This window comes from Lutra lutra, chromosome 6 (genome assembly GCF_902655055.1).
Source record: "Lutra lutra chromosome 6, mLutLut1.2, whole genome shotgun sequence".
Taxonomy (NCBI): Eukaryota; Metazoa; Chordata; class Mammalia; order Carnivora; family Mustelidae; genus Lutra; species Lutra lutra.
Window position 1 is genome coordinate 100,444,968 of NC_062283.1, and position 27,758 is coordinate 100,472,725.

The 27,758-nt window shown below is 33.5% G+C and overlaps 1 protein-coding gene across 7 annotated transcripts in view; it reads left to right on the forward strand.

Moving 5' to 3' along the window:
• The window catches only part of SENP6 (SUMO specific peptidase 6), a 125,744-nt gene that overhangs the window by 55,141 nt on the left and 42,845 nt on the right, over positions 1 to 27,758 (forward strand). For 4 of the 7 annotated variants that reach the window (XM_047732377.1, XM_047732378.1, XM_047732379.1 and 1 more), the window contains 4 exons: positions 4,263 to 4,333; positions 15,990 to 16,135; positions 21,221 to 21,608; positions 26,917 to 27,149. In XM_047732377.1, the coding sequence (XP_047588333.1) occupies positions 4,263 to 4,333; positions 15,990 to 16,135; positions 21,221 to 21,608; positions 26,917 to 27,149 (838 nt within the window). The remainder of the gene's footprint in view (positions 1 to 4,262; positions 4,334 to 15,989; positions 16,136 to 21,220; positions 21,609 to 26,916; positions 27,150 to 27,758) is intronic. The other 3 variants (XM_047732380.1, XM_047732381.1, XM_047732383.1) reach the window with 2 other exon arrangements.

Genomic DNA, 27,758 nt, shown 5'->3' on the forward strand with positions numbered 1-27,758 from the left:
TACACTTATTTTATAGAAATATACATCTTTTAGATCAGTTAGAGCAAAGGAAAGATTAATAAAATGAGCTATCATTAAAATCCACCAGCAGAAAACAAGACAACAAAAACCCAGCACCCAGATCCTGGCTTCTAATACCACTCTCTTAAGAAAAGCAACATGAAGAAATGACTGATTTTGGTTTGGGTTAAGGAAAACACAGAATGAATATGAACTCCCTTAGTGTTAGAAACCAGGTACTCAAAAAACAAAAGAATACTTGCCTAAAAAGCCCATATACTGAAATTTTAACATTACAGAGAAGATTTTCTTGGACCTTGTGTAAGGATTACAGGTAGGTTATGAAGCATTCTATATTTCTGTAAATATTGCACTATATATATTTTACCAGGATAAAGGAAAAAATGATGTCATATCCAGGGGACACAGGAACCAAATGAAAGCATTCCCAAAGACCAAAACTAAAACAGTTGGATTATAACCTAAAATATACAATAAATATCCAGGTGTCATATTTGTAAAAATGATTGAATAAATCATTTATTTACTCAGCAATCCTAGGGTTTTATAAACTACATAAAATGAACTGAAGGAAGTGGACAGCTCTTCATTATAGAATTCTGAATAATTTGTGTAGATACTCCACACTTAAGGAAGTGAAGTTTAACTACCCCACCCCTTTTGTGTGCTGGACTGACTTATTTACAAATAGGGTGTAGAAAGGGAAAAATAGTAACTCCAGAGTGGAGAAACGCAGCAAACACTACCTTAGCAAGATAACATCACCAGTGAAATCATACTGATATTATGTACCTCCTGATAAAATGTGATGAGAAGGACACTTGAACTCTGCGATATCCTAACCCTCAATTTTTTTTTTTTAAGATTTAATTTATTTACTTAAGAGAGAGTGTGTGTGTGAATGAGTGCACACAAACAGAGGGGAGAGAAGCAGACTCCTCACTGAGCAGGGAGCCCTTTGTGGGACTTGATCAACCCTGAGATCATTACCCCCAAGCTGAAGGCAGAAGCTTAACCGACTGAGCCACCCAGATGCCCTCCTTCCCCCAAATTTATAACCTTGGTCTAATAATGAGAAAAACATGAGAGTCACCCAGGTTTAGGGGCATTCTACAAAATAACTGCCGATTCTCTTCCAAAATGCCAAGTTCATGGAAGGTCAGGTAAGACTGGGAGACAGGAGGCTAAAGAAACTATACAACTAAATGCAATGGATCCTGGAACAACAACAAAAAAAGGATATTAGTGGAACAGCTGGTGAAATTCAGATAAAATTTGGGATTTACTTAATAGTAGTGTACCATTGTTGGGGGTTTTTTTGTTTGTTTGTTTTTGACATTTGTATGATGATGAAGGCGCTAACATTAAAAGAAAGTGGATGAGGGATAGAATTCTCAATTGTCTTTTCAAATCTTCTGGATATCTAAAATTATTACAAAATTAAGCTTATTTAAAAGAAAACTTTCAGGGCTGAGGGCTCTCTAGCCCTTAATATGCAGAGCATTTTGAGGTTATTTGAACAATTCTGCACAGGAGGAAGAAAGTTTTTCAATTGTTTTATGCTGCTTACAAAGTGTTGGGTCCTTGAGGTGAGGGATTTTTTTGTTTGCTTTTGTTTTTGTTTCAACTTCTACACAAAACACAAACCCTTACAAGCAAAAAAATCCCCACCTTGTAGATAACATGACAGGGAAGTTTCTGTGCTGCTTGGTTAAAAGTGAGAAAGAAATACCCACTGAGAAATCCTAGGTTTGAGCTGTTTGGAGTTTGAAATTTTTGTATCTGTAGAGTGATGGAGCCCTCAAGCCAAGAAATTAACATAAAATTTGATTTTTGATAACCTAACAATTTTTTTTTAAAATATATTTTAAAGAATACAAGATAGTTTATGGCTGGAAAGTTTTCAAAAATTTTCTTACCAGTAATACTTTCATCCTGAAATTCTTGTTTTTGTGTATTAAATTTGAAGGTATACTTTTATTTCTGTAATTTATTCATTGCAAAGAAAAATTAGTTTCCCTGTTTATATAGGGAAATATGTAGCACATATTCATTATGTTGTGGCCATAAGATCTGGAAATGTTGGCCAATATACAGAATAGTTTATTAACCTTGCATTATAATACATGGTAGTCAAGAATATTATATGATACATTCCGTGTGGTGTTTGTTCCCCATTAGCAAGGCATGGTTTATTGCACTGTCAGATAGCAAAGAATACAGTGCATTTAATGGAGCATTTTCATCAGTCCATGCATGTGTATGATTGGTTGTTTCAGGTGATTTATGTCCGTTATTAGTGAATAAACCTGTATTTATAGCTTACCCCAGAATAAGTAATCAAGTAGGTTCAAACTAAAAAAATCCAAAATATTGGTATTTTCAGATTTTGTGCCCGTTCTTTGTCAAATAATTATTTTCTGTATTGATAATCCTTAGTATTTAAGAATGTATACTATTTGTGTTAGCCACTATTTTAAAAATAAAGAGTTTTTGGAGTTTACCATGCTAGTATCATCATTTGAATTCATTGCCTCTGTTGCATTTTAAAGTTGGTATCTTTATTTTTCCAAACTGAAGAGTTATAAAAATTAGAGATTAAAAAATCAATTGTTTGATTTAAAGACTATATTATATCTTCTTAGTGTGAAAGTATATGAAATACAAAAACATGAGTTTTATTTTAAGTTTAGTATAATTAGCTGAATACCTACCTCCTTCATAAGTGCTAGTACTACTACAATCTCAAAGCAAATTCTCATCCTTAAAATTCATATCTTCATGAATCCTAAAATTCTGTCAGGGTAGAAATTGCCCAGTTATTCAAATAATGCTGCTCAATAATCATGAAAATTCTATTACTCATAGTATTGATGCAGTTTGCCAGCTTTCAGATTCTGGCATTGTTATTTAATAGTTATGTGAGTATAGGCAAGTTAACTAACTGTATTGTACCTCAGTCTCATCTATAAAGTGCTAATAATAATAATATAATTTATAAGGTAATTTTGAGGATTAAAGTACTTAATAGATATAAAGCCCTTAGAACAGTACCTGGCACATGATGTTCACGATCTGCTAACTGCTATTACAGATACACTACTGTCAATACTCTTGCTATTTTCTCCTTGTGTCATTCTCCTGTTTTGTTTTTAATTTAGGTGTTTTGACTTTTACAACATAAGAGTATGAAATCTTTCAGGAAAAATTTCTTTAGGATTTTTGTTTACTTAATTATATGCTCTGATCGGTATTGATCACTAGGGTGAATGAATTTATAAATAATAGTGTAGCCTCTTTTATTTTTAATTCTCTGGCTAAGTAAAATGGGAATATTTTTAGAAATCTTTTATTTAGGGTGGAAAAGTAGCTATTATAGCTCCATGGTCTATTGTACTTTTTATAAATCTTTAATAGTTTTATCACATAACTAGCTATAGTTTTTTTTTATTTACCCCCAAATTAGTGTATATTTGGACTTATGTGCTGTTTTAGAATCTTTATTTACTAAGGATTATTTTCAAAATCCTGAAAATTGTATATGAAGTCTGACAATATAATTTAATGTATTTTTTAAGGTATAATTACATCTCCATAAGGTATTCATAGTGTAAGACTAAAATACTTGTTCCAGAATTGCTGGTTTTGAACATAACATTTTTTATACTGATTTTGAAATTTTCCTCAAGACTAGTATCTTAATCACCATTTATTCCCTTTAGTCACTGATTTTTTTTTAAATTCACTGATTTGTTTTTAAACAGCTAAAAGCATTTACAGTAAAATTGGGCAAATTGGGTATGATTAAGCTGATTTTTTAATTCAGAAAACGTGTGACAATGAAGTATTACATATTCTTTTTTTAATGTGGTTTTTATAAATTGATTATGAAGGCAGTTCCAAAAGAAAACTAAAGTTTTGTGCACCATATAGTTTTGGTGACTACTTTGAAAGGACAATAATTTGGATTCTCTTAGTATTAACTATTTATTTGAAAGTCTGCTTGCTATGGGTTTTGACACATTAAGTCTAAATAAAATGTAGTCACTGTTCTTAGGGACCTTACAGTGTATTAAGCTTTACTATATTTGTATTATATAGTTTTATTATTTTATAGTATCACTTTTTTTATATGGCAAAGAAGTTATGGTTTGCCTTTAGTAAACATATTGTAAGTATTCCCTCAGCCTTTTTGTTTTGAAAATATTTTTTCTGTTAAATCTGTAAATTTCCTTTTTTAGGAAAGAATACCCTCCTCATGTCCAAAAATTTGAAAATAATTCTGTAAGGTTGAGTCGGCCTCAAGGTGTTGGTAAGTGTACAGTTTTACTTGTTAACACCTGTGAAGGGTTTTGAATAGTTGTATGAAAGGCAAAAGAGACACACACTGGTTTTAGAATATTCCCAAGTATTTAGATATATGTAGAAAAGCCTTTCTTATAACTGATTTGAAATCTTACTTTATTGTGACCTAAAATTATCAGGGAATAGTTGCACAATGAGATTACAGTGTGAAATCTTTTTTTAAATTAGCATTTTCATTAAATTAAGGGTCCACATATTTACTATAGATGGGTTATAGCTTCAAAATTGTTTTATTGAACTGTATTGCAATCTTGTATGATATAGTCTTAAATGGTTATGATCCTAAAATTTAGAATATATTAGGCAACCACTGAATTAAAAAGAGACCATACCTGATAAATTTTAATAACATATGTTGGAAAATAGTTGTGCATAGAAATTCTTATTTTCATTGAAATAATCTTTTAATATACTCATACTAGTAAAAAAAATAAAGGCAAATAATATTTATGGAAAATATGTCACATCAAATTGATTTTTATTAGCTAGAATAGTGATTCTTAATCTGTGTGTCTTGTTTGTTCCAGGCCTTCTCTTGCTTAAACCGTAGCACTATTGGTTCATTTAAAAAATCTAATAATTTAAACTGGGTTTAATTAACTAATAATTTAAGCTGGTTTTTCCTGGTAGCTAGGAGTTTTTGTTTTTTGTTTTATAATCATATAATGTATTTTTATCCCCAGGGGTACAGGTCTGTGAATCACCAGGTTTACACACTTCACAGCACTCACCATAGCACATACCCTCCCCAATGTCCATAACCCCACCCCCCTCTCCCGACACCCCTCCCTCCAGCAACCCTCAGTTTGTTTTGTGAGATTAAGAGTCACTTATGGTTTGTCTCCCTCCCGATCCCATCTTGTTTGATTTATTCTTTTCCTACCCCCCAGCCCCCCCCCCCCCCCGTTGCATCTCCACTTCCTCATATCAGGGTGATCATATGATAGTTGTCTTTCTCCAATTGACTTATTTCGCTAAGTATAATACCCTCTAGTTCCATCCACATCGTCACAAATGGCAAGATTTCATTTTTTTGATGGCTGCATAGTACTCCTTGTATATATATACCACATCTTCTTGAACCATTCATCTGTTGATGGACATCGAGGTTCTTTCCATAGTTTGGCTATTGTAGACATTGCTGCTATAAACATTCAGGTGCATGTGCCCCTTCGGATCACTACGTTTGTATCTTTAGGGTAAATACCCAGTAGTGCAATTGCTGGGTCATAGGGTAGCTCTATTTTCAACTTTTTGAGGAACCTCCATGCTGTTTTCCAGAGTGGTTGCACCCGCTTGCATTCCCATCAACAGTATAGGAGGGTTCCCCTCTCTAGGAGTTTGTTTTTTAAAGCACCTTATTCTTTGCTGCTCTGAGTGGAAATCAAATCATATATTGAACGTATCCCTATTTTATGATAAGAATATTCCAAACTTCATCCTTTCTTAATAACTTGGCAGTTATGAATTTGAATTATTGTACTTGGCACTACATGGTCATGCTCATCAAGTTTGTTAATAGTGACTACCCACTTCAACACTCATTCTGTTATACCTTAAATCCTTTTGGAACTCTACTGGATGCTGAGTCAAATGCTTTATGTTCATTATTTACTTAAACTCATTATCCAAGATCCTTTAAGCTTAATTTAACTTTACCTCCATTTTGTACAGAGGAAACAGATGCACAGTGGGATTACACAGCTTGCTCACAGACATGGAGCTGGTATTGCAATGTAGGTCTATTTGATACCAAAGCCCATGCTCGTTACCACTATGCTTTACTGTTTTCTTGCTAGACCAGAAAGAGTTATTTCTAATCCTCAGAGAAGAACTGCACAATAGATACTATCATTCTCATTGCACAAATGCATTTTGGTGATATAAGTGATTTGGCCCATTCTTACAGTTTCAGAGACCAGTCGGCCCAGGTTTGTTAAAAATAATTTTTTAAATTTATTTGACGAAATTCAGTAGGTGAGAATAATCTTTAGATTTTTTAAATTTGGAGATAATTTTTGACTTAGAGAAAAATTGTAGAAATGGTATGGAATACCATTTTTAGTATACCCATTTATCCTTTTACCCATTTACCCTTTACCTACCTTCCCCTATTGTAACATCTTATGTCACAGTAATACATTTATCAAACCTAAGAAATTGGCATTGGTATAACATTCTTAACTGAGCTATTTCACCAGTTTTTCACTAATATTTTTCCTCTAAAATCCAGTTTGGAATCTCATACTACATTATTTGTCATGTCTCTTAAGTTTCTCTGACAGTTTTGAAGAACAATGATCAATTACTTTGTAGAATGCCTCTCAATTTTAATTTATATGATGGTGTCTTATGATTAGACTGAGGCTATGCATTTTGGCAAGACTTCTACAAAAGTGATATGTCTTTAAAACACATCACATCAGGGGTGATGTTGATGTCTGTTTATGTTAACCACCATCTCTTGGAGTTAGATAGTTTCTGCTGGGTTTCTCACTATAAAAGAAAAAAATTTTTTCTTTGTATTTAATAAAGTTACCTTGAGTGAAGATACTCTAAAACTACACAAATACTCTGTTTTTCCTTAAGCTTTCACCCACTCACTTTAGCATCCATTGGTGGATCTTGCTGGTAACTGTTATTACTTGGTATTTATCTAATGGTAATTTTCTGTTTTCTTCATTTCTTTTACATTTATTAATGGGAATGCTCATGTAGGGAAAAGCTATACCTTCTCTCTTACTTGTTTATTTATACGTTCCACCTCAGATAATATATTTAACTGTATTTAACTCATAAACTTTGTAGCTTTTGTGTCAGGAGGGTACATGTATACTTGAATATAGGTGAATAACAGTGCTATAATAATACTGCATATATTGTTGCATAAAGATTGCTGTTGCGTGAAGATTGCATTTTATTTTAGGATTTCCTTTGGAGATAGTTTTTAAAACATTGACAGTTCAAACTCAGGATTAGTAGTTGCTGCATAGCACCTAGAATAATTTTCTCCTAAAAAGAAATTAACTGTCTTTTTATAGTTCTTAACATATAAGGTGATATTCTCAATTACTTATTTTTCCCCTTTATTTTGCATTTAAGAGACACTTTCAATATGAATTTTGATAAGTTATAGTCATATGTCAGCACTTGGTAGCACTGATAAGCAGCTTTCTGGGATAAAATTAAAACTTGTAAACTATTAAGTATAATTTTTGGTCAGATCCACATATTCTGTTGCTTCTTTTGTTTGGTGTTCTTTCTGCATTTTCTCTAAACATAAAGACTGACAGTAACTATATAACCATAAATTAAGATTTCTTTTCTTTTCTGCTCCTGTTCTTTGTATCCATGTCACAGAGAATTGCTAGATGTTGAACATTTAATTATATTCTTAATGTAAATACATTATGATTACAACTTTAATCACCTGATTTATACTATTTAATTCATGTGCAGAAGAAAAATATACCCTTATTCTTAACCAATCTGTATATCTTTCATTAGCATCTTAATATATAACTTCCCAAGTTTTTTCTATGCATATCCCTTCTTTTTTTTTTTTAAAGCATTCATGCTATATATATGTACTGTTCTATAACTTGCATTTTGACTTTGTTGTGATATTAAATCTGGTTTCTATACTCTCATTAAAAGATATGGGGCACCTGGGTGGCTCAGTGGGTTAAGGCCTCTGCCTTTGACTCAAGTCATGATCTCGGTCCTGGGATCGAGCCCTGCATCGGGCTCTCTGGTTGGTGGGGAGCCTGCTTCCTCCTCTCTTTCTGCCTGCCTCTCTGCCTATTTGTGATCTCCGTCTGTCAAATAAATAAATAAAATCTTAAAAAAAAAAAAAAGATAATGGAATATCAGGATGCCTGGGTGGCTCAGTGGGTTGAGTGTCTGCCTTTGGCTCAGGTTATGGTCTCAGGGTCCTGGGATTGAGTCCCGCCATTGAGCTCTCTGCTCATCGGGGAGACTGCTTCCCCTCTCTCTCTGCCTGCCTCTCTGCCTCCTTGTGATCTCTCTCTCTGTCAAATAAGTAAATAAAATCTTTAAAATAAAATAAAAGATATTAGATATCAGAGGAAAAACCAGCATTGGAAACACAATCAAAAGAAGTATAAGAGTCAAATGGATGAGTTTACTTTTGGGGGACTTGTTTACAAGTTAATGTGTCCAAGTCTGTGTAATTATTTTTTAATGAATAGTGACCATTGTATTTACATACCATAATTTAGGTTGTTTTCAGTGGTTTGGTAGTATATATATTATGATTAATAATCTAGGATATATATCTTGTGTATTGGATCTATTATTTCCTTAGATTAAATCCCTAGTAATAAAGTTATAGGGACATAGTTTATAAGATTTATGATACATTACTGCCAGATGGCCTTTTTTAAAAGGGTGTGTCAGCTTCCAACAAACAGCATTTGAGTATATCTGTTTTTTCATTCTCCTCCAGCAGCATTAGCTATTATCATTTAGGCATTGCCAGTCTGATAGAGAAATAGTATTTGTTTTTCCACATTTCCTTCATTATTGGTGAGGCATTACAATGGCCATTTGAATTTCTTCTTTTTTTCATGTCTATTGTGGCTTTGCCTGTTTATCACTTATTTAGCATAGCCAAAAGTGATTTTTTCTTTAATGAGGTTTAACGAGAACATAATACATGACTAGTTTTATTTTACATTGAAAATCAGTCATGGTGGCAGCTACTTAATGGAGAAAACTAACTGTTCTGGTTTGTCTTTATCTTTTGAAAGACTGTAAAAATAATTTAAAAGCAAATACATAGGAGCACCTGGGTGGCTCAGTCAGTTAAGTGTCATGATCCCAGGGTCCTGGGATTGAGCCCCACATTGGGCTCCTTGCTCAATGGGAAGCCTGTTTCTCCCTCTGTCTTTTGCTCCCTTTGCTTGTGCTCTCTCTCTCTCTCTTTCTGTCAAATAAATAAATAAAATCTTTTTTAAAAAATCAGCAAATGTATAACGAGAATAAAGATAGTTGTTTGTGTTCTGTTACTATCCTTGGGGTTTATATTTTCCAGCGTATTAGTCATATCACAACTAAATTGTCAAACAACAAAGTTAAGGACCTTCCTTGTCCCACTCTACCTCCAGCTTCTATTATTAAAATTTTCAAACATCAGAAAAGTTGAAAGACTTTTATGGTAAATACACATGTTTCTACCACATAGATTCTACAATTAACACTTTTCTATGGTTGCTTTATTACATTTATTTGTATATGAATTTATTTTTTTATGCATTTTAGAACAAACTGCAGTTGAGTAAATTGCAGACACCAGTACACTTTACTACTAAACACTTGAGGCATATCATTATTTACAGTTCAATATTTGTTCATAGTTTTCTTCTTTGAAATAAAAATTTACATACAGTGAAATGCACAGATCTTAAGTATACAGTTTAATAAATTTTAGCAAGTACACAAACCTTTCTAACTCAAATCCCTGTAAGTACATAATAAGATAGTATCATCACCTCAGAAAGTTATTTCATCTTCCTTCCCAGTTAGTCTTCATTCCTGCCCTGTCAAAGGTAGTCATTGTTCTGATTTTTCCCTGCATAGACTAATTTTACCTATTCTAGAACTTCATATAAGTGGAATAATACATTATGTACTCTTTTATGTAAGACTTTTTTTCATTCAGGATAATTTTGGGGGGATTGATCTGTGTTGTTGCCTGCATTTGTAGTTTGTTCATTTTTAGTATTCCATTATACAGATGTGCCAGTTTGTTTATTCATTCTCCTGATATTAGACCCCTGGGTTGTTTCCAGTTTTTGACTATTATGAATAAAGCTGACATGAACATTTCTTTTTATGGAGGACCTTTTTTTAAATTAGATTAAAAATTTATTCTCTGTATTCAACCCATTAATCACTTGTACTTATGCCATAATAGCTCCCATATGCTCACCTTTTCTGCTTAGCTGGAGATAGCATGGTATGGTAAAAAGATGTTGAGGGACAGCTGGGTAGCTCATTTAGTTAAGCATCTGACTTCAGCTCAAGTCATTATCTCAGGGTCCTGGGATCAAGCCTGTTTTGGGCTCCCTGCCCAGTGGGGACTCTGCTTCTCCCTTCCCCACACTCCTCCCCGCCAGCAGGCTCATTCTTTCTCTCTCTCTCTCAAATAAATAAAATATTTAAAAAAATAAAAAATAAATAAAAAGATGTTGAGCTAGAAAATCCAACAAGAAATATCCTAATCTTGGTGTTCCTTATTGTGGTCTTGGGTGAACATTCTGTTTTCTTCTTATCCCGCTTTAATACTCATTGTATAGAAACTGCTTCTTATGTCTTAGTCTAACAAAGTAATTTAATCTTCATAGGAGTGATAACTAAAACTTGGCTGCTCTGGACTAGAGTAGCTTCTCTAAAGATATTAGTTCTCTCAGATATTAGTTGTTCAGAGAAGCTTTCAGTTTCTCTTCTTTGGAGGCTAAGTCTTTATATTTCTAGATGTGCAAGTGAATCAGTATTTCTGTGTGGCAAAGTTAAGGCATTTTCAGAAATGACATAATAACAGCATTCTTTTCACCCATGTAATTTCATCTTTTTAAAGTGTGTCATATAGTTCTGTCTTTTGTAATGTGATTCATTAATCCAGTAAACATTTTTTGAGCCCTTATTAGCTTGTGCAGTTTCTGGACACTGGGAAAATACGTGGCTAAAACATGACTTCTGCTCTTTCAGAGCTCACTGTATAATGGGATGAAACAGATCAGTACAAATAATAACAGTAAATAAAATGAGGTGCTAATAGAAGTACAGATAAAATACTGTGGAAGCTCCAAATATTGCTTATGCATGCTTAGCGTGAGGCAGACATAGCTTAACAAAGAATAGTTTGAATTTACTTAGATAAATAGGGAGGGCTTTACTTGTGGAGACAATAGCAATATATGTAAGAGGATGAAAGGAAAAACACTGGAAAAATACATCCCTTTGAAGTACAGTTTGTTTGGAAGACTGGAACATCAGCACAAACATGCTGTGTGAAGAGCTTTGGTTCTGAATTTTTTCCTTAGCTACTAGATTCATTGAGCTATTTTAAGCATTAGAATGATAGTCATTTTTTTTGTTAGATCACTTTGGCAATAGTGGGGAAGGATTTAAACCAAGCCCATTTGGAGTGAGGAAAATCAATTTGGCAAGAGCTAAGTATCTGAAATGTAGTGGCAGCGATGTTCGAGAGGAAGAATGAATTTAAGAGCTGTTAGTAGAATTCCTTGAATGTTAGGAAGGAGGTACAAGGAGAAGTCAACTATTACTTAGATTTCAGCTTTGATGTCTAGGAAAGTAAAGGTGTTTGAACGGCCAAAGGCTGAGAAAGTACAATGCACTTAGTGCAAGTCTATGTGATTATAATAACAAGAATATAGTCTTCTTAACACAGTATTGTATATCAAACTCAAATATTACACAATGTTGATTTCTATGTGCAGATAATCTTCTTATTTAAAAAAATTAAAAGATAGGATATTGAAGATAGGAATATGGAAGTATTTAACAAATTTGGGATTATGCAGGTAGAACATTTTGATTTGTAGATTCATTAACATGTTTTAGAAACATACATTATCTTCTTGCATACTTAAATCTTTACTGATAAAATCAGATTGTAATAAATACTGTCCCGTTTTTGTTGCTCACTTAAAAATTCTAATTATATCCCTAATGAAAATTTACATTGAAAAGTAATGAGGAAAATCCTTTCATATTCTTGAACGTAAAAAACCATTAGTTTAGTTTCCTTCATCTGAACAGTTGTAGCCAGTATTTGAATTAAAATTTTTTCTCATTACTAATTATTATTATTTTTTATTTTAGGGAGGGATGGGCAAAGGGAGAGTTTGTCACAGGGCTCAATTTCACGACCCTGAGATCATGACCTGAGCCAAAACTAATAAGAGTTGGATGCTTAGCCTACAGAGCCATTCACACGCCCCTTTCATTACTAATCTAAGAAGAATAACTAACTTAGAAAAAATTGTGTGTGTGTGTGTGAGAGAGGGAGAGAGAGAGAGATTGATTCCGTTGATTGATTCAGTGTGAAAAGTACTTCTGCTGCCTTAGTAACAGAATAGCCTGAGGAGAATATTGGTACTCTTGACAAAAGTGGTCCACAGTGTGTGAGGAGATCTGGTGAGGAATGAAAAGTAGAGTAGAGCTACTAGGACAGGGCTGCAACTTAAAGTTCTGGTTATTCTTTTTTTTTTTTTTTTTTTTAAGATTTTATTTATTTATTTGACAGAGAGAGAGAGAGAGAGAGATCACAAGTAGGCAGAGAGGCAGGCAGAGAGAGGAGGAAGCAGGCTCACTGCTGAGCAGAGAGCCCAACGCGGGGCTCGATCCCAGGACCCCGAGATCATGACCTGAGCTGAAGGCAGAGGCTCAACCCACTGAGCCACCCAGGCGCCCCATGTTCTGGTTATTCTTTTATTAATAGTATTTTTACTGAAGTATGGTTGACATAAAATATCACTTTAGTTTCAGGTGTACAACATAGTGATTCGACAACTCTGTAAATTATGCTGTGCTCACCACAAGTGTAGCTACCATCTGTTACCATACAACACAATTACAGTTACATTAACTGTTTCTTATGCTGTGCCTTTTATCCTTGTGATTTATTCATTCCATAACTGGAAGCCTGTATCCCTAGTCCTTTTGACTCATTTTGCCCACCCTTCCCCCTCTTGGCCACCATCAGTTTATGAGTCTGTTTCTGCTGTTTGTTTGTTTGATTGATTTTTTTTTAGATTCCACACGTAAGTGAAATTATGAAGTCTTTCTGTTTGATTTATTTTGCTTAGCACTATATCCTCTAGGTCTATATTGTCACTAAATGGCAAAATTTCCTTTTTGTGTATGTGTATGTGTGTTTTTGTAAACATAGCAGTGGATAAATCATTTCAAATTCAATTTTTTAAAAAAATTCTTTGGGTACGTACCCAGTAGTGGAATTACTGGATCCTGTGGTATTTCTTCTTTTTAATTTTTTTTGAGGAACCCCCATACTGTTTTTCATAGGGGCTATACCAGTTTATATTCCCAGTCATAGGGAGCAAGGATTCCCTTTCCTCCACATCCTCATCAACACTTGTTACTTCTTGTCTTTTTGATTAGCCATTCTAACTGGCACGTGAGGTACTATCTCATCATGGTTTTGATTTGCATTTTCCTGATTATTAGTAATGTTGATTCATCTTCTCATGTGTCTGTCTTTGGAAAAATGTCTTTTCAGATCCTCTGCTCATTTTTTATTTGGATTATTTGTCTTTTTGATTTTGAGTTGTATGAGTTCTTTATATATTTTGGATATTAATCCCCTATCAAATAATATTATTTGCAGATATCTTCTTCTTCTGTTCGGTAGGTTTCTTTATCATTTTGTTGATGGTTTCATTTTCTGTGCACAAGCGTTTATAGTCCTGGGGTACCTGGGTGGCTCAGTGGGTTGAGAGTTTGCCTTCAGCTCAGGTCTTGATTCCATGGTCCTGGGATCAAGCCCTGCATTGGGCTCCCTGCTCAGTGAAGAACCTGCTTCTCCCATTCCTTCTGCCCCTCCCTGTTTGCACTTGCTCTCACACATTTTCTCTCTCTCTCTCTCAATAAATAATAAAAATAAAATCTTAAAAAAAGAAGTCCCCTTAACATTTCTTATAAGGTAGTTTAGTGATGATGAACTTCTTTAACTTGTGTTTGTCTGGGAAACTCTTTAGCTCTCCTTTAATTCTGAACATGTAGCTTGCCTAGTAAAGTATTCTTGGTTGTGGGTTTTTCCCTTTCATCACTTTGAATATAATCATACTACTTTCTTCTGGTCAGCAAAGTTTCTGCTGAAAAATCAGCTGGTAGCCTTAATGTGGTTTCCTTCTTATGTAACTATTTGTTTTTTCTCCTGCTGTTTTTAAGATTTTCACTTTATCTTTAATCTTTGAGATTTTATTATCTGTTTTGGTATGGACCTCTCTGGCTTCAACTTGTTTGGGGTTCTCTCTCTCTGCTTCTATACCTGGATATCTGTTTCCTTCCCCAAGTTAGGGAGGTTTTCAGTCGTTATTTCTTTAATTAAATTATCTGCCCCTTTTTTTTCCTTCCTTGGGACCCCTATAATATGAATGTTAATTATACTTGATGTTAATATAATTGATGTTGTCCCAGAGATTTCTTAACCTGTCCTTTTTGTTTGTTTGTTTGCTTTACTGTTCAGCTTGGGTAGTTTGCATTACCATATCTTCCAGATTGTTCATCTATTCTCCTGCATTCTCTAATCTGATGTTGATTCCCTCTAATGTATTTTTAATTTCGGCAGTTGTATTCTTCAGCTCTGATTGGCTCTTTTTAAATTTTTTATCTCTATGTCAGAGTTGTTGTTTTGTTCATCTGGTCTTCTTTCATGTCCAGTGAGCCTCTTTATGACCACTACTTTGAATTCTTCATTGGGCAAATTATGTATCTCCATTTCATTTAGTTCTTTTTCTGAGGTTTTGTCTTACTCCTTTTGTTTGGAACATATCTCACTGTGTTCTCATTTTTCTGACTCTCTCTGTTTGTTTCTTTGTATTGGGTAGGTCACCTACTTCTGATCTTGAAAGCAGTGGTATTATATAGAAGGCATCCTATGAGGTTGGGTAGCACATTAACCCCAGTCACTAGAAACAGGTCCTCCAGGGGTATCCCCTGTATAGGTTGTGTGTATACCTTCCTGTTGTGACAAAGCCATGACTTTTGTGGGTATACTGGTGAGCAGGGCTGGCTGAGAGATCTGGCTGTGGCTGTGGTGGCCTTGCTGATGGGTAGGGTTAGCTCTTGGCACACCTGGCTGAGAGGTACAGCTGCAGCTGCTGTGAGTCTGCTTGTAGGAGAGGCACTGTCCCTGAGGGGTTGCTCACTGGGTGGGGTGTTGTGGGAGGTTCTTTGGAGGCACACATGGGGTTTGGCTGCTTGAGTCAGGGTGGATCCACAGGCAAATGCTGGGGAGAAGTAAACAGTTCACTATAGTAAGATAGATAGATAGTATTATAACTGGCACCTCCAAGTGTCTGGTCAGCTAGACTGAAGCGCAAGAAAAATGGTGCTTCGTTTTCAGAGTGAGTTGTATTGTATGTAGTTGTTGCCTTGGTGCCTGAGGGAGGAAGTGAGTTCCAGATCCTCTAACTCAGCCATCTCTCCCTGCTTCCAAGTTTTGGTTACTCCTTATTATTATTATTTTTTTTTAAGATTATTTATTTATTTATTTGACAGAGAGATCGCAAGTAGGCAGAGAGGCAGGCAGAGAGAGAGGAGGAAGCAGGCTCCCCGCTGAGCAGAGAGCCCGATGCGGGGCTCGATTCCAGAACCCTGGGATCATGACCTGAGCCGAAGGCAGAGGCCTTAACCCGCTGAGCCACCCAGGCGCCCCTTGGTTACTCCTTATTATATACATTGTGAAACATTAATTTATTTTAACCAAAACGTAAGAATTTTACAATATAAATTAGCATTGTTTATAAGCAAAGATCATGAGGAATTTATTAAATTTCATTTCAGTACTTCTGTTTTTTTCCTCCTTCCTTTAGATCGTGTAATGAAGAAAGCTGAAGAGTCTGAATCACACCTGGAGTCTGAAATTAAAAGGAAGGTACCACAGAAACGTCACAGTAGCACATATCAGTCTCCACCTGCTCTGTCTCCTGCTTCAAAAAAATGTTTAACTGATTTAGAGGTGGGTGGAGAAATTACTCTTTGTTGTTAATCAGTTGATATTTTTATCAATACTATTTTTAGTACTTACTAAATTCTAGGTGATCTTTTCTTAACAGGACTAGAAAAGACCTAGAAAAGTTATTTAAGCAAACTTTTCTGCCCTCATTATGTCATTTTTTTTCACTATCCAAAATGTAGAATACCTTTCTTCTGAAAACAATTGATCATTGCCTTCCTGCAACATACTCCAAATAATAGCTCTCAACCAGAAATATTTGGAAATAATTTAAAATTTACAAAAAATTGAAGAAATAACAAAAAGACTGTCCATATATTCTTCTACTAGATTCTCCAGTTTTCCACATCTGATATATTGCTTTCCCTGCCTTCCTTCCCCCTTACCTCTGTAGTGTGGTGTGGTGTGGTATGGTGTGATATGGTGAGGTGTGGTGTGGTGTGTGTGTGTGTATGTTTCTGTACCATTTGAGTATAAGTAACAGACATGATGCCCATTTAACACTTAATACTTTAGTGCATGTTTCCTTAAAAAAGCCAGGGGGTAGAGAGGAGGCATTTTCTTACATAATCGTAGTGCAACTGTCAAAATTTTTTAATTAGCATGGACCCAAAATTACTGTCTTATCCACAAACCCCATTCAAATTTCACCTAATTAATGTCCTTTATCAGAACAGGATCCGGTTCAGAATTGTGTTATATTTAATTGTATGATCTTTAGTCTTCCTTACTCTGGAATAATTCCTTAGTCTTTCCATGTCTTTCATCACCTTGATATTGTGGAAAATATGATGTTTCTTCATGATTTCTTCATCCATTTTTCAGGAATTCTCTGAAGTGATTCTGTAATCTTATCATTACATCGTATCAGAATGCATACAATGTTGATTTTCAGATTATAACTTTTATCTTAAGATGTACTTTCCTAGATTTGTCCACTGTAAAGTTAATTAGTGGGTATTTCTTATTTATTAATAAGATGAATTAGTGTAAGGTAAGGTACTCTACCAGTAGCTCATGAATTAAGGATGAGCTACTATAAGGTAGAGGGTTTCCTTATCTTACCTTTACTTAATGTATTCCTTTATGTCAGCACAGATGTATAGATTCCTTTTTTTTTTTTTAATTGAAGTGTAGTTCACACAACATGGATTCTTACTCAAAAAAGTTACATTCTGTCACTGTTATTATTTTGATGCTTAAGTTGTTCCAGTCTTATCCCCTGGGAAGCTATTTAAGCTGTCTCCTCTTTCTTTTTGACATATCCACATCATTCTTTGAGTACTGCCCTTAATTTTTGATGTAACCAGATGGTCTAGACTTCTTTGTATTTTCTCTGTCTCAGTTTTACAGTCATTCATTTCTCCAAGGACCCATTGTTCCTATTAGGTTATGCTCATTGCTACTTGGTATCAGGTTTATAGGCCCTCTCAGTGGACAAAACTAGTAAATATATGTGTGTTTATATGTTAGTATTTAGTACATGTTAAAATCCATGAATTCATCTGGAGCTGCCTTGAGATTGAGTTGAGGCCAAAAAAAAAAAAAAAAAGCCCTCCCTGCCAAAAAAATAAAATTCATGAATTCATACTGGTAATTCCTATTCTAGTCTAAAACCACAGTGTTTATCTTGGTCTTTACCACTTTTCATGTTTGTAACTTCCTTCTCTGACTGAGAAACCTGACTTCCATCATGTCCAGTATATTTACTTATTGATTTTAGTTGCTTTTTATTTGATTATTTTCCTGGCATACCAGCCTAAGCTAGGCTTAGGCCGTACTGGCATTTCCGCACTACCTTGCCCACTGCTTGATTCAGGTGAAGAAGAAAGAGAAAAGACAAAAGCTTTTCCCAAGACACACCATCCTTCCCTCGGGATGCAAGCTGAAAACCTCAGAATATTTTTAACATCCAAAATAAATCTTCCTTTTACTTTTCACTTCCATGCCAGTTGTTCTTATTCTGTTCTTAGTGAACATAAAGAATTGATTCTAGCCACCCTCTATGTAATTTTTAATTCTTAGACAAGATTAGTGGGGTTTTTTCCCCACATGTAGTCTGTGAAATGCTATGCTTTATGCTGGTTAAGGAAACATAGTCTTTGATATTTGATAAGATTTTACATAATAAGACTCTTTGCTAAAAATGATGTCTCAGTGGTTCTCAATAGAGACAGGCTCATTCTTACTAAGTGTAATTGGTTATTATTTATGTATAAAGCCTAGCAGATAATATGTATTAGTGATTTGGATTTGCTTTATTTTGTAAAAGTCTACCAACAGGGGGAAAATGATTCTTTAATTAGTCTTTATTTTCCAAAAGAAATTATATCTAACATGAAATTGTTATGGAAAAATACAACTTTATACACACTTCACTAAAAGTAAATGAGCAGTATTGAGATTCTGGTTTTGAGATCACTAGGTTGATAAAATTCTGAAACTCTAGTTTTTATCATGGAAAATTTAACATATATTTGGTTCAGTTAACCTGCATTTTGTTTTTAATTGTTGAAAGTAGTTCCAAGGTATGTGTTTCTTAGCTGATGGAAGGCATATGATAGTAGCTCACTGTTTATTTCATTATGTATTTTAATATCAGAAACTTTAATAGTATGTGCTTTTTGTATTTAATACCAATTTTATAAAAGGAAATATGTGGAAGTATTACCTTTTCATGAGGTCTGTTCTTTGAACTATGTCCTATTAATCTTTATTACAGACAGTGAATAATTAGAGTCAGTCAATACCCAACTTGATCATTTTAATTATGAAAATAGTTGAGTTTAGATTTTTTCTTAGACAGGTATTTTAGTGCAGGGTGGTATATAAATGGAAACTACTCCTTTATTGATGAGTTTGCCTTTTAGGTGCAGTGGAACATGGCCAACCATTTGCAGTTCATCAGTGAATAATTGCATTATTTCATTAATATACAGTTGACTTTTCAGCAACACAGGAGTTAGAAGTACTGATCCCCTGAACAGTTGAAAATATTCATTCAACTTTCAACTCCCCCAAAACTTTATTAATAATCTACTGTTGACTGGAAGCCTTATCAACAACAAAGGCAACTAACACATATTTTTGCATGTTATATTATATACTGTATTCTTACTATAAAGTAACTTAGAGAAAAGAACATGTTAAAATCATAAGAGAAAATGCGTTTATAGTACTGTACTGTATTTATAAAAAAATCATCATGTAAGTAGACCTGTGCAGTTCAAACCTGTGTTGTTTAAGGTTTAACTATACTATTAATTTTTTGCCTTATGATAGGCTAAAATTTTGGAGTTAGATAGTCTGTCCAATATTTGTGTCTAACCAGTTGTTTGCCTGCTAACTATGTGTCCTAAATACACGAGGCGCTATCAAAAGTCCTATGAGAAAAATAAATTCCTTAGACCTACACTCTACCAGTAGTATAACTGAATTGTGCTATGTACTGGCAGAGAATGTTTTTGTTTCTTTTTTTTTTTTTTTTTTTTTTTTTTTTTTCACCTTTGCTAAGATAGTGAGCTGATGTTCTACTAAGTTCACCTTTGCCTTGGTTGAAGCTTGGTTTCATTCTTTGTTGTTATCTGGGGTAGATTCTTGAATAGGTAGCATGATATAATAGAACGGCTTTGTTGTGGGCCATGTAGGACAAGGTAAATAATTTTTGTCAGTTTTCCCATCTTTAAAACAAGGAGATATAAGACAGTATGCCAGGTTTTAGACTTTTTTCTACATATTTTTTAGTTAAAAATTTACATAGAATAAAATGTGTAGAACTTAAGCATTAGCTCAATGAATTTTGAAATTTATGTTTACACAAGTGATCATATATAACTACCACTTAAGGTCAATCCTGCAACTGCTTGATGATTTCTGTCACCTAAAAGACTTTATTAAACAACTGTGTATTCTCTTATGTATTTTTAAGTTGACATTCAGCAGTTTTTGTTTCAAATATAAATGGTTACATTGGATGTAGTAGTTGACAAAATGAAAGGAGTAATAGAGTAGTTAACTCACTTCGTATATGGATCTGGTAGCATCCAAATACTATAGCACTTAATAATTACAGTCTCTATCATCTCCCTGCTAGAAGTATTTATCCACTTATTTCCTATGATATAAGGCTTGAAGTGTTTAAAAAAATTTCTTTTTGATTGAGTTATTTTGATTATTAATAGTAGACTGATTAAAACTATGTTATAGTTTGATAAGTACCTATTTGACATAAAAAGTAAAATTATTAGAAATGCGTGTCTTAATTAGAGACATTGATTGTTTTTCTCAATTTCTGTGTCCATGAATAAAGATTATGTTGGATATTCAGACAGGATTCAACATCTCATCGTGTTTTTCCTTCTTATAGTCATATGTGCTAAAGAACCTTTTTCATGTAAATAAGTACATGAGTCTGAAAAGAATCCTTGAACTCCTAAATTATATGCCCCAAATCACAGGAAGCTCTACCATCAAAAATATTTTTAATAATCTCACAATTGTAACCTAGATTAGGCCATCCTTAAAATATTTTTGAAGCACTGTCTTAAAAATCAGTTGTCTTATAAAAGTTTTTGTTAAACAGTATTTAGAACTGATTTTATCCAACATTTAAAATTGTCCTTTTGTTTGGTTTCGTGGTTTTTATATTCCAGATCAGTATGCCATTATAATATTTCACATGGAAGTTGGGCTTTTTTTAAAACTATGGGAACAGTTCTGGCAGGAGGTAATTTTCCGTCAGAGGCATAATCAGGTCAGGTTTTGGAATGATATGTGGAAATTGAGGATTTAGATATTTAAGATTATTTATGCTCTGTATACCATAGAAAACCTTTATGTAGCCATTAAGAAGTATGCATGGCCCATTGTGAAGACTGTTGGGACTAGATGGTCCCAACAATTCCTTCCAGCATCCTGATGCTAAATCCCAAGTAACATGATGTATTTCGTAGTTAGCATTTTGTGGTAGCCTTGGTGATAATGATGGGGAGTAAGACACTTAATTTTGAGATCTTACTTTTTATTCCATGATGTTGAAATAAAATGCCAAAGTCTTTTTTTTTTTTTTTTATTCTTTTGGAACTTAAGGTTTCTAAACAGTGTGGATATTGTCCAAAATGTGGAAAAGAAAAGGAAAATCAGACCAAATGCCAAAGTTGTGGTATTCTTTTTCCTAAGGATTTGCAAAGAAATTGCAGACAAGCTATAACTTTGAGTGAATCTTCTGGACCATTATTAAGAACATCAATTCATCAGAATTCTGGAGGACAGAAGTCACAAAACACAGCATTATCATCCAAGAAGTTTTATGGCAACAGTGTGGGAAAGATTCCAGTTGATATTATTGTGAATTGTGATGATAGTAGACAGAATTATTTACAGACTAATGGGAAAGTCATTTTATCTAGGGCAAAAGTAGCCAAAATCACAAACCTGAAAGAAAGGAAAACAAGCCTGTCAGACCTAAATGATCCAAGTAAGTATTTTACTCCCTTTAGTAATACTTCTATCAATCCAGTATTTTTTACATATATTTTTAATGTGAGCATGAGCATATTTGAGAAGCATAGTTTTAATAGGTATCTCTTTTGTCAGTTATGTAACATGTTTTTTGGGTAGACGATTAAAACTGTCCATGTAGTTGGAAAATAACTGACTTTGTTCTCATCCTGTCCATCTTAAATAATTAAAAAAAGAAAAGCACAGACCTTGGCCCCAATTAATCATAGGTCAAAGGCCAGTTATGCCCAACTTTCTAACTTTGGTTTGGTTAATTTAATCTCTCTGATTTGTAAGTGGATTATTTTCTGCCTGACAGTGTTTTTGAGGAAGTAAATAAAATTTAAACTGCCTAGCATAGCCCAGTAAATAAAATATTTGATACATAGAAAGGACTCAGTGAAAACTAGTTCCTTTTACTCTTTTACTTTTACTCTTTCCCTAAATCTTTTTCCTGCCTTTAGACATAGGTATATGTATATATGTGTGTATATGAAATGCAGTCCTGTTTGTAATAAATAGCCAAAGTCTGGCATCAGAAAGTAGTTGTATAAACTATAGTATACAGAGCTGTAAAAGGAGAGAAAGATCTCACTTAATATTCTGTAGAGTGATTTCTAAGATCTTTAATAAGATGAATAAAAGCAAGGTACAGATCAGAGTGAGTATGTGCTTGCCCTTTGTTTGTGAAGGGCAAGAGAAAATATAAGGATTTTTTTTAATGGAATGATATACCAGAAACTAATTTTAAAAGGTGGTTGGTTAGAAGGGAGTAAACAATGTAGGAATTAGGGATAGATGTTACATATTTCCAGACAAACTCTTTTTTTGTAGATTTGACTTTGGAACCATGTAAATGTTTTATATGATTATAAAACAAAATTAAATTGGAAGTTTAAAAAAATCAAAACCAAGATGAAACTAATGAACCTATTTATGTATCTAGTTGGTGGCTTGAACACACAATTATTTCGAATGAATTTAAATTAATACTGTGGCTATACATTCCTAATGTGATACATTTTAAGGTTAAGTAGAACTGCAAAGAAATCCTAAATGTACTTAGTAATATTGTTAGTAATAATACTAGTATCGTTACTTTTAAACACATATATTGATAAAGCAAATAAGCAATTGTATTATATATATGAAACCAAGATTTTCAGTTTTAAAGAGTTGAAAAGTAAAATCAGACAAGTAAAAATTACATAATTTTAAATTCAAATTGGAGATAATAGTGTGAGATTATTATAATGTATTCTCTTAAATAGAATTGAACAATCCTAGTTCCCATATTTGTGTTTTTGAATACCATTTCTAAAAATAACTAGAACTTCCAGAGAAATGGCTGACTCCAAGTCCAGAGCAGGAGTCTGTTTAATAGATCTAGATCATCTACTCACATCAGGAAGCATTGGAAATAGTCAAAAACGACTGTGGACATGTGAAAAGGACACAGGAGCTAAAAAGAAAGGGCTCCTACTGACCAGTAATGGGACTACTTAGGTCACAAAAGGTATCGTGACTACTACCTGTCAAATATGAAATTTGAAAATGAAATGAAAATGAAAATTTAAAATATGTTAAATATATTAAAATTAATTAGCTTATAATAGTTTCTCCTTTGGTCTCCCAAAAGAAGAAAAGCTCTCCTTTGGAGGTTGCTTAGATTCCAAATCATTACTTTAAAAACTGTTAAATAAAAGGGGATAACATTTTTAAAAAAAAATTTAACCTGGGAAATATGTCAAGTTCTATTTTAATTCGATTCAATGTAAAAACCTTAGCTCATACCAGTACATTAGCTTATTTTTCAAAAAGAACTTGGGTTCCTGGGTGGTTTAGTTGATCAAGTGTCCAAGTCTGGTTTTGATTCAGGTCATAATCTCAGTCAGGGTCATGAACTTGAACCCGACATCAGGCTCCACGCTCAGAGTCTGCTTGAGATTTTCTGTCTCCCCCTGCCTTTCCACTTGTGCTCGCTCTCTCTCAAATAAATAAATAAATCTTAAGGGGAAAAAGAAGAGAACTCAATTAAAAAAATGATTACTGTGTGATGAGTGTCCAACCAACATTTGGTTATATTATGTTGGTGTTGGTATTTGATGAATATTTTATGATGCATTTTCATGTTATACCAGTACAATATTAAATATTGTTAATGTCATTTGAATCTTTTCTAATGATGAGGTTTTTACATTTTAATGGTTAGATATGAAGAAAACTCTCACTAGGTAGTTACTGGGTACTATTATTGAAGCAAATCCAGAGGAGATTTCTAGGATGAGAGAACTGGAGGTTAATAAATAAGGCTAAGGTGATAAGAAAAAAAAAACAAAATAAATTTATGTGGTTTTGAGGTCTTCAAGTGGTTTACTATTTAGATCTTAACCTAGGACCATATCAGCCATGAATTAAAACCAAAAAGCATAAATTTCTTTCCCTCCCCTGCTCAAAAAAGGGAAAAAAAAAAGACTATTTCCCATTAAAACATAGAGAAAAATGTTTTAAGAACATTTTGTATTAACAATAAAAAATAACTTATTGAATACTTTATGCCTTACTTTCTGATAAAGGTATATTCACTAACCAATTTTGGTTTTTATAATCATGTGAGGTAGGCATGAATATATCCCATTTTATAAATGAGGCAGCCTAGGCTTAAGGAGATTAACTTCTTGATATTATATACTTAAGGACTGTTGGAGTTTAGATTTTAATAAAACAAGTTTTTCTGGTTCTAAAGTCTTCTTTCCTTATCTACTTAATCATTCTTAAATTTATATTCCTATTAAAGTAGTTTATTGTAATGAAACTTATATTAGGTCCTGGGTGGTCAAATAAATAAAATGTACAGTGTCTCAAGTAGTGGTGATAAATTCTGTGTAGAAAAGTGAAGCAAGGTCCAAGGAATAGAGAGTGATAATTGTTAGGTGTCAAGATGAGGAAGGGTGCTATTTTAGATAGGTGGTAAAATAGACACCTTTGATAAAGTAACTTTTGAAGAGAGCCCAGAATGAAGTAAGGAGAAGGGTGTGGTAAGAATGAAGTAAGAAGGATCTATAGGAACAAGATGGAGTATAAGCACAAAGGTTCTGTATTAGTGTGCTTGGTTTGCCATTACAGAGTACTGTCGACTGAGTAGCTTAAACAACAGATATTTATTTTCTCACGTTTCTGGAATCTGCAAGTCCAAGATCAAGGTGCCATCGCTTTGTAGACAGCCACCTCCTCACAGTGTCTTTACATGGCCTTTCTTCTATGCTTGCACAGAGAAATCTCTGCATTTCTTCTTCCTATAAGGACACCAGTCCTATTAGATTAAGGCTACACTTTTATGACCTCCTTTAACATTTATTACCTTCTTATCGGCTATATCTCCAAATACAGTAACAGGGGGGTTAGAGCTTTAATATATGAATTTTGAGGGGACACAACTTGTCCATCATAGATGTTGATGCAGAATCTTATGTATCACATAGAATGTATTCTATATACAGAATGAAATCAGCTATGAGAATAAGATTTTTAAGTATATGGTATCTTTGCACACTTCCTGTTTGCTTTGCAAGTATGGTGTCATTGAGCACAATCCTTATTTATTTTAAGTTAATAAAACAAGAACTATGTAGTATAATTCTATCTGCTGCAGCATTGGGGCTTTAAATGGATTTTTTTTTTATAGTGGATATAGAGGTTTTTAGTGTCCCTGAAGCACCATTAAAAAAAATATCAATAGAACAGTTTGCTTCCCCTTTCATATGCATGTTTCTGTATTTTTTATTGTAAATAAATTATGTAGTTCATGAACTTTTTTTTTAAAAGCTTACATATGTCAGGCACTGTGCTAAAACCTTTTATGTATTAAATCATTTATTCTTGTGACAATTCTTTGAAATAGGTGCCATTTTTGACCCTAATTTCACAGAGAAGAGAAAATGAGCTAAATAGTAAATTTAAAAACCCTAACTTTCAAATATGTATAAATCTGCTTAGACCTAGTAATCTGGCTTGTTAGGTTTTTTGTTAATGAAATAGTTCTGAAAAGATCCCGTTTAGCATTTGCTTCTGAGACTAGACAGCAAAATAAAAAAGACAAATGGAGTGATGCTGGGATTATGGTTTTCTGGGGCATGTGTATTATTCAAAAAATATTAACTAAACATTTACATGTGGGATTCTAAAAAAGAAAATTGCTTCTACAAGTTATGTGTTCTTCAGTATATGATTTTTGAATTCTTTTTCTTCTCCAGGTGGTTTTAAACTCAGGAAATATAGCAGTAAACAAGGCAGTGATTCTGCTCTCTCTCAAGTTTATATGTAGTGGGGAGAGAGCAAATAAACATCTACAACAAAAAAAAACAAAAGAAAATGTATATCATTTGTTGTGAATATGCCAAGTACCTATGCGCTTACTTTAAGTTGGGTAGTCAATCAAAAAGCTTTTTGATGACAGAAATGCAAAGTATTAGGGGAATTACAGTCCAGACAAAAAGACATTGTGAAGATTGAGGAACAGAATATAAGTGGATGGTGTGCCTGGAGCAGAAAGAGGTAGAAATGGCGTAGTGTAGGAAAATTGAAGTAGGCAATGGCCAGATTATGTATATTTATAAACCATAATAAGGAGTTAGGGTTTGACTCAAGTGCATTGTGGGTGGCTCTTGGGAGTAATATAAAAATGGGGTTGATAAGACCAATAATGAGTAGAGGGTCTAAGAGCAAATTCCCTTCTTAATATCTTCTCATGCCCACATTCATTTACTCCACAGAATTTACTGAGCAGTGCACACAGGTCCACATTGTCCCAAGGACCAATTATGATTTTAGTGATTTCCTGTGTGAAATAAAATTATTTAGTCACATGGAGTTTCACATACATTTAAATGCATGCCATTTTTTGAACAATTTGTATGCAGATTATCTTCATTCTTGAGACTTTCTAGAACTCTGAAATAGATCTATGATAAACATTTAAATTTTGCTGTAACTTGTGTATATTTCCTGTGTGGGTGATGGTAATGGACTACAGAATAATTACATATTTATATATTCTATTTTAAAAAGCCAGTTTCTTATGCTGTCTTCATTTTTAATTGTCTCCAAATTTAATTTTTCATCAGATAGAATGGATTGTATCTTCATTTGTTTTTATTAATCTCAGTTCTGGAAGAGATCTGGAAGAGATCCAAAGCAAATTTGGTATCTTTCCCACTTTGGTATAAATATTTCATATTTAACTGACAGAAATGAAATACCTGAAGTATTTAACATTTTCTTTATAGTAATTTTGTCCAGTGATGATGATGATGATGACAATGACAGGACTAACAGAAGAGAAAGCATATCTCCTCAACCTGCTGATTCAGCATGTTCTTCCCCAGCACCATCCACTGGAAAAGTAGAAGCAGCACTAAATGAAAATATCTGTAGAGTAGAGCATGAACTAAGAAGCATTCCAGCAGATTCAGAGTTAAATACAGTTACATTGCCAAGAAAAGCAAGAATGAAAGACCAGGTACTTTTCACATTTATTGACATTTATTCAGATTAAGTCCCCCCTTTGGAATGTAAATACTTTTTTAGAGGGAAATTTAACAATGTCATTAGGAGAAAAAGATAAATTATTCCTTAAGTGGGGCTTAAAATAATTGATTGGAAGATTATTTAAAAGAATATTAAAACATACAAAAATCAATTTAAGTTAAAAGCCTTAAATGTGAAAAATTCAACAAGAAGAAACAATACCAACTTTATAGTGAAATATAAGTATGAAAAAGTATATATGTATAATCTAGTGACCAGGGAGAAGTCATTTTTAACTTGGATATATTATATTATGATACTGTTTTGCTGTGTTTTATTTTACATTTTAATACATAAAAATTTCAAAATATTTAGGTGGCAAAAGATAAGAGAAATTATTTCAGTAAATGGATCTAGAAAGGAGTGTTTGTAATTTGTAATCTAAAGATAGAAAAAGACAAAAAGGGGAGAAAATTAAAATAACTTAACAGTTTCAAAATTAATACAAAATTGATTAATATGGACTGCTGGCTAGACTCCAAGGGAAACGGTGCTTTTCTGTTTTGCAGGTGGAAAAGAAAGTTGTTACAGTCTTTTGGGA